The sequence below is a fragment of the Nannobrachium achirus genome (genome assembly GCF_963921795.1).
Source record: "Nannobrachium achirus genome assembly, chromosome: 11".
Taxonomy (NCBI): Eukaryota; Metazoa; Chordata; class Actinopteri; order Myctophiformes; family Myctophidae; genus Nannobrachium; species Nannobrachium achirus.
Genome location: NC_137820.1, coordinates 962,501 through 970,000, shown reverse-complemented (window position 1 = coordinate 970,000; position 7,500 = coordinate 962,501). Strand labels below are relative to the sequence as shown.

Genomic DNA, 7,500 nt, shown 5'->3' with positions numbered 1-7,500 from the left:
GATATATATATATGTTATATCATATGTACATATATCATGATATATATATATGTTATATCATATTTACATATATCATATATGATAGATATATATGTTATATCATATGTACATATATCATATATGATATATATATATGTTATATCATATCTCCAGGTATGACAGGTGTTCTGCTCCTCCTGTCCTTCTCCTTCATGTACGTCTTATATCATATGTACATATATCATATATGATATATATATATGTTATATCATATGTACATATATCATGATATATATATATGTTATATCATATTTACATATATCATATATGATAGATATATATGTTATATCATATGTACATATATCATATATGATATATATATATGTTATATCATATCTCCAGGTATGACGGGTGTCCTGCTCCTCCTGTCCTTCTCCTTCATGTACGTCTTCGCCTCTCACTACTTCAGGAGGATCAGCTTCAGAGCCTTCTGGGTCACACACTACCTTTATGTGGTCATCTATACCCTGGTAGGTTAAATTTATACCCTTAATAATACCTGTATGTGGTCATCTTACCCTGGTAGGTTTAATTTATACCTTTAATAATAGAAAACGGATTCTATTTGATCAACACTTCCTTGTTTTCCAAGGCGACCGTTTTACGCCGGGGGGACGCTCAGCGCAACACTTGTGGAACACTTCCACCAGTCTGTAAACAAGGAAATACTTTGTTTTGTTTTTAGTTTTAGTCAAATTATTAATTTTATTGAGTAGCTGTGTTCTAGCCCTTACTTACTTGACCTCCACCAGCTGCCAGTCAGTCAGTCGGTCTGTCAGTCACACTTCACGTCACACTTTTTCCCTACTCATATCTCCGGCACCGTTGCCCCTATCCATGCCAAACTTTGCACACACGCTCCCTCATTTCTCACATGGCCCTCTTCTAGCGCCACCATGAGGCCGATTTTTTCAAACACATTTTTGGACACTGCTCCTACACATTTTGCTCTAAAATCACACAAAGCGGTACACAGTATCTCTACAGTCATGTCATCAACATGGTTAGGTTTAGGGTTAGGTTTAGGTACACAGTATCTCTACAGTCATGTCATCAACATGGATTTGTCCCATTTCCCGTATTCCAGCCTTCTTTGTGTTGTGCATGAGATATGACGGTCGCTTATCTCCCGATTCTTAGGGATTCTTAGTGGTTCTTGGAGCGGTAGCTAAAAAAAAAAGTTTTTAAAATAAAAAATAGTTTCAGTTGCATGATCCCCCTAAAGACAAGACAGAGACCTCTGTTGCTGAACAAACACCACTAATTATGTTCCTCTAATAATCAGAATAACTGCTCAATCTGAATGAAAATGGTGTAAACATGTCAATATTCTGATCCAGTTCTGATCACAATATTCTCTTCCAATTCAAGCAGACGAGGGTTTCTGTCATTTAGAGAGCATGCATGTGACTCTGTTTATTTAGTTATGAATGAACTTATTATGATTTCATAATGAATGAATTGCTAATCTTCCAGACGGTGATCCACGGCAGCTTCGCTCTGCTCCAGCAGCCTGTCTGTCTATCTATGTATCTATCTATCTATCTATCTATCTATCTATCTATCTATCTATCTATCTATGTATCTATGTATCTATGTATCTATCTATCTATCTATCTATCTATCTATGTATCTATCTATCTATCTATGTATCTATGTATCTATGTATCTATCTATCTATGTATGTATCTATGTATCTATCTATCTATCTATCTATCTATCTATCTATCTATCTATCTATGTATCTATCTATCTATCTATCTATCTATATATCTATCTATGTATCTATCTATCTATCTATCTATGTATCTATGTATCTATCTATCTATCTATCTATCTATCTATCTATCTATCTATCTATCTATGTATCTATGTATCTATCTATCTATGTATCTATGTATCTATCTATCTATCTATCTATGTATCTATGTATCTATCTATCTATCTATATATCTATATATCTATGTATGTATCTATCTATCTATCTATCTATCTATCTATCTATCTATCTATCTATCTATCTATGTATCTATCTATCTATCTATCTATGTATCTATGTATCTATCTATCTATCTATCTATGTATCTATGTATCTATGTATCTATCTATCTATGTATCTATCTATCTATCTATCTATGTATCTATGTATCTATGTATCTATCTATCTATCTATCTATCTATCTATCTATCTATCTATGTATCTATCTATCTATGTATCTATGTCTGAATGTTCCAGACGGTGATCCACGGCAGCTTCGCTCTGCTCCAGCAGCCTCGCTTCTTCATCTTCCTCATCCCCCCCTCCCTCCTCTTCCTCCTCGACAAACTCATCAGCCTGAGCAGGAAGAAGGTGGAGATCCCTGTGGTCCGAGCGGAGCTACTGCCCTCTGGTGGGTGGGAGTGTTACTGCATCTCTATGTATCTATCTGTCTATCTATCCCTGTGGTCCGAGTGGAGCTACTGCCCTCTGGTGGGTGGGCATGCAATAACACATTGCATGTCTGTATGTCTATGTATCTATCTGACTCAAACTCAGGATTAGGGTTCAAAATGACAAAAAAAAAGACGTAAAAATGTCATAATATCTTCCTCACAAGTATTGTAATAGCTGTGTGTGTGTGTGTGTGTGTGTGTGTGTGTGTGTGTGTGTGTGTGTGTGTGTGTGTGTGTGTGTGTGTGTGTGTGTGTGTGTGTGTGTGTGTGTGTGTATGTGTGTGTCCAGGTGTGACACATCTGGAGTTCAAACGTCCCCAAGGCTTCATGTATCGCTCAGGTCAGTGTCTGGTGCATACTCTTACTTTGTAGTGATGTCATGAACTGTCTGGTGCATACTCTTACTTTGTAGTGATGTCATGAACTGTCTGGTGCATACTCTTACTTTGTATGATGTCATGAAATGTCTGGTGTATACTCTTACTTTGTAGTGATGTCATGAACTGTCTGGTGCATACTCTTACTTTGTAGTGATGTCATGGAACTGTCTGGTGCATACTCTTACTTTGTAGTGATGTCATGAACTGTCTGGTGTATACTCTTACTTTGTAGTGATGTCATGAACTGTCTCGTGTATACTCTTACTTTGTAGTGATGTCTCAGTGTTTCCTTGTTACTGTTACCTGTCTTGTTGCACCTCACTGTGATTAGTTATGTTCTCCACCTGTGTGTTGTTAGTCTTTCAGCCAATCTTGTGTTAGTCTGAGTCTATTTAAACCTCCCTTGTGGGGTTCTAGTCAGTGTTGCTGTAAGCCTGTTTATTAGTTCATGTCATTAGTTTAGTGTCCCTGTCTTCTGTGTCCTCCACTTCTGTCTCACACTGTGACAACTTGACAGAGTAACAACCTTCACCCTGTGTGTGTACCATACCTCCAAAACCTGATCAACCCCTACAACCCCACCCGTTCACTCAGATCAGCTAACACAGGGATGCTGACAGCCTTAGCCTTCTATTTCTTTGCATTTGATGTATTAATGTTGATACTACTTTTGCGTCTGCTAAATGCCTAAACGTACGTGTGTGTGTGTGTGTGTGTGTGTGTGTGTGTGTGTGTGTGTGTGTGTGTGTGTGTGTGTGTGTGTGTGTGTGTGTGTGTGTGTGTGTGTGTGTGTGTGTAGGTCAGTGGGTGCGTATCGCCTGTCTCATGTTGGGGACAGACGAGTATCACCCCTTCACCTTGACCTCTGCCCCCCACGAGGAGACCCTCAGCCTCCATATAAGGGCGGTAGGACCCTGGACCAGCCAGCTGAGGGCGCTGTACAGCGACGACTGTCTGATGGAGCTGGGGGCGTATCCTAAGGTCTTTATGATGTCATAATATCACTATTTATACTGTATCCTAAGGTCATTATGATGTCATAATATCACTATTTATACTGTAGTGATGACTGTCTGATGGAGCTGGGGGCGTATCCTAAGGTCTTTATGATGTCATAATAACACTGTTTATACTGTATCCTAAGGTCATTATGATGTCATAATATCACTATTTATACTGTAGTGATGAATGTCTGATGGAGCTGGGGGCGTATCCTAAGGTCTTTATGATGTCATAATAACACTGTTTATACTGTATCCTAAGGTCTTAATGATGTCATAATATCACTGTTTATACTGTAGTGATGACTGTCTGATGGAGCTGGGGGCGTATCCTAAGGTCTTTATGATGTCATAATGACACTGTTTATACTGTATCCTAAGGTCTTTATGACGTCATAATAACACTGTTTATACTGTATCCTAAGGTCTTTATGGACTAAGATTCTTATTATTATATTATAATAACACTATAAACCTATTAATTATTTATGATATTAGAACACTATAAACACACTAAAAAAATAAATAAAAAAAAATGGGTCAAAATGTCCACAAGGGGACATGACATGTAAAAAAGAATATATATTTATATGAACAAGGACAATGAAATTATGTTGACTGACTCAATAAAGTATAAAAAAAAAAAAAAAAAAAAGAACACTATAAACCCTAGGTCGCAGTTTACTATCGTCACAGCTTGTCCATGTCTGTCTGGACGGACGGGTGACGCCTGACACTGTGGTTCCCCTGACACATCACTGTGACAGGTACTCAGGGCAGGGATCTCCATATATGGGCATAAAAGAGATTCTGTTAGGGATCTCTATATATGGCCATACAAGAGATAGTATCCCAGAGACAGGGATCTCCATATATGGGCATAAAAGGGATTGTATGTATTGTATGTATGATGTCAGATGTCATAGACGTCATATGACTTACACATAATGAATAACTGAGTAAGCATGTTTGGGCTCTCACAGCATATCTCCATATACAGTACATGGATCTCCATATATGGGTACCAGAGGTCTCCATATAACATCACTGGCCAGATGGTATAACACATAACAGTACATGGATCTCCATATATGGGTACCAGAGGTCTCCATATAACATCACTGGCCAGATGGTATAACACATATACAGTACATGGATCTCCATATAAGGGTAACTGGTCTGATACACATCACTGGCCAGATGGTATAACACATAACAGTACAGTAAGTACAGTAAGTTACTGTGGCTGTTTGTGGAGGACCACCAGGACAGGATATACCATATATGACCGTATCTTACAGCTGTACCTGGACGGCCCCTTTGGGGAGGGGCATCAGGACAGGATATGACCATATATGTATCTTACAGCTGTACCGGGACGGCCCCTTTGGGGAGGGGCATCAGGACAGGATATGACCATATGTATCTTTCAGCTCTATCTGGACGGCCCCTTTGGGGAGGGGCACCAGGACAGGATATGACCATATATGTATCTTACAGCTCTATCTGGACGGCCCCTTCGGGGAGGGGCATCAGGACAGGATATGACCATATGTATCTTACAGCTCTATCTGGACGGCCCCTTTGGGGAGGGGCATCAGGACAGGATATGACCATATATGTATCTTACAGCTCTATCTGGACGGCCCCTTTGGGGAGGGGCACCAGGAGTGGATATGACCATATATGTATCTTACAGCTCTATCTGGACGGCCCCTTTGGGGAGGGGCATCAGGACAGGATATGACCATATATGTATCTTACAGCTCTATCTGGACGGCCCCTTTGGGGAGGGGCATCAGGAGTGGATGGACCTGGAGGTGTCGGTTCTGGTGGGCGGGGGCATCGGGGTCACGCCCTTCACCTCCATCCTAAAGGACCTGGTGTTCAAGTCCTCCATCAGGGCCAAGATACACTGCAAAAAGGTACTTTATTAACCCTTCTATACAAGATACACTGCAAAAAGGTACTTTATTAACCCTTCTATACAAGATACACTGCAAAAAGGTACTTTATTAACCCTTCTATACCAGATACACTGCAAAAAGGTACTTTATTAACCCTTCTATACCAGATACACTGCAAAAAGGTACTTTATTAACCCTTCTATACAAGATACACTGCAAAAAAGGTACTTTATTAACCTTCTATACAAGATACACTGCAAAAGGGTACTTTATTAACCCTTCTATACAAGATACACTGCAAAAAGGTACTTTATTAACCTTCTATACAAGATACACTGCAAAAAGGTACTGTATGAACCCTTCTATACAAGATACACTGCAAAAAGGTACTTTTATAGGAGATACACTGCAAAAAGGTACTTTATTAACCCTTCTATACAAGATACACTGCAAAAAGGTACTTTATTAAAGGTGTATTTATCATTAATTAACATGTATTTATCATTAATTAAAGGTGTATTTATCATTAATTAACACATTGACCGCCATTTTAACATACCTCCGTACTCCCACCTGCCATTCGTCTCCATAGACTTCCATGTAATTGGGTGTGCACGGATCATGCACACCCATGCCTAGATAATGCACCACGTGTGTCCACATTGCTCACAGCTTTCAAACAAAAAAATCCGAATGGAAATCCGTTCAGGCATTCATGAGATAACAGCCACTATGTTTAACAAAGATGGCTGCCAAAATGGCTGCCATGCTTGAAAGATGGGGTTGCTATGGGGGTTAAATATGCAATTTCGCGATTGCTATCATGCCTACTCCATTTTTGGGGGTCAAAAATTTTTTTTGAAAAAAGAATTTTTTTATTTTTTATTTTATTTTTTTAATTCTCGGGACTATCGGGCCTGGCGGGGAAAGACATTGGAATAATCTCGGGACTATCGGGCCTGGCAGGGAATGAGTTAACATGTATTTATCATTAATTAAAGGTGTATTTATCATTAATTAAAGGTGTATTTATCATTAATTAACATGTATTTATCATTAATTAGCATGTATTTATTAATTAAAGGTGTATGTATCATTAATTAAAGGTGTATTTATCATTAATTAACATGTATTTATCATTAATTAAAGGTGTATTTATTATGAATTAAAGGTGTATTTATCATTAATTAAAGGTGTATTTATCATTAATTAAAGGTGTATTTATCATTAATTAAAGGTGTATTTCATCTGGGTGACGAGGACCCAGAAGCAGTTTGAGTGTGTTGTTAATACTAATTAACATGTATTTATCATTAATTAAAGGTGTATTTATCATTAATTAAAGGTGTGTTTCATGTATTTATCATTAATTAAAGGTTTATTTATCATTAATTAACATGTATTTATCATTAATTAAAGGTGTATTTCATGTATTTATCATTAATTAAAGGTGTATTTCATCTGGGTAACGAGGACTCAGAAGCAGTTTGAGTGGGTTATTAATATTAATTAACATGTATTTATCATTAATTAAAGGTGTATTTATCATTAATTAAAGGTGTATTTCATCTGGGTAACGAGGACTCAGAAGCAGTTTGAGTGGGTCAGTGACATCATCAGGGAGGTGGAGGAGCTTGACACCATGGAGCTGGTGTCAGTTCACATCTACATCACCCAACTGCACGAGAAGTTTGATCTGAGGACCACCATGTTGGTAAGACCCTCAATACCATACCCCTA

The 7,500-nt window shown here is 38.2% G+C and overlaps 1 protein-coding gene across 1 annotated transcript in view; it reads left to right on the top strand.

Moving 5' to 3' along the window:
* The window catches only part of duox (dual oxidase), a gene marked incomplete at its 3' end in the record, with an annotated part of 95,405 nt that overhangs the window by 83,045 nt on the left and 4,860 nt on the right, over nt 1-7,500 (top strand). The window contains exons 27-32 of the mRNA XM_080736220.1: nt 382-509; nt 2,276-2,429; nt 2,762-2,817; nt 3,657-3,833; nt 5,620-5,778; nt 7,319-7,474. Coding sequence (XP_080592346.1) covers nt 382-509; nt 2,276-2,429; nt 2,762-2,817; nt 3,657-3,833; nt 5,620-5,778; nt 7,319-7,474 — 830 coding nt within the window. The remainder of the gene's footprint in view (nt 1-381; nt 510-2,275; nt 2,430-2,761; nt 2,818-3,656; nt 3,834-5,619; nt 5,779-7,318; nt 7,475-7,500) is intronic.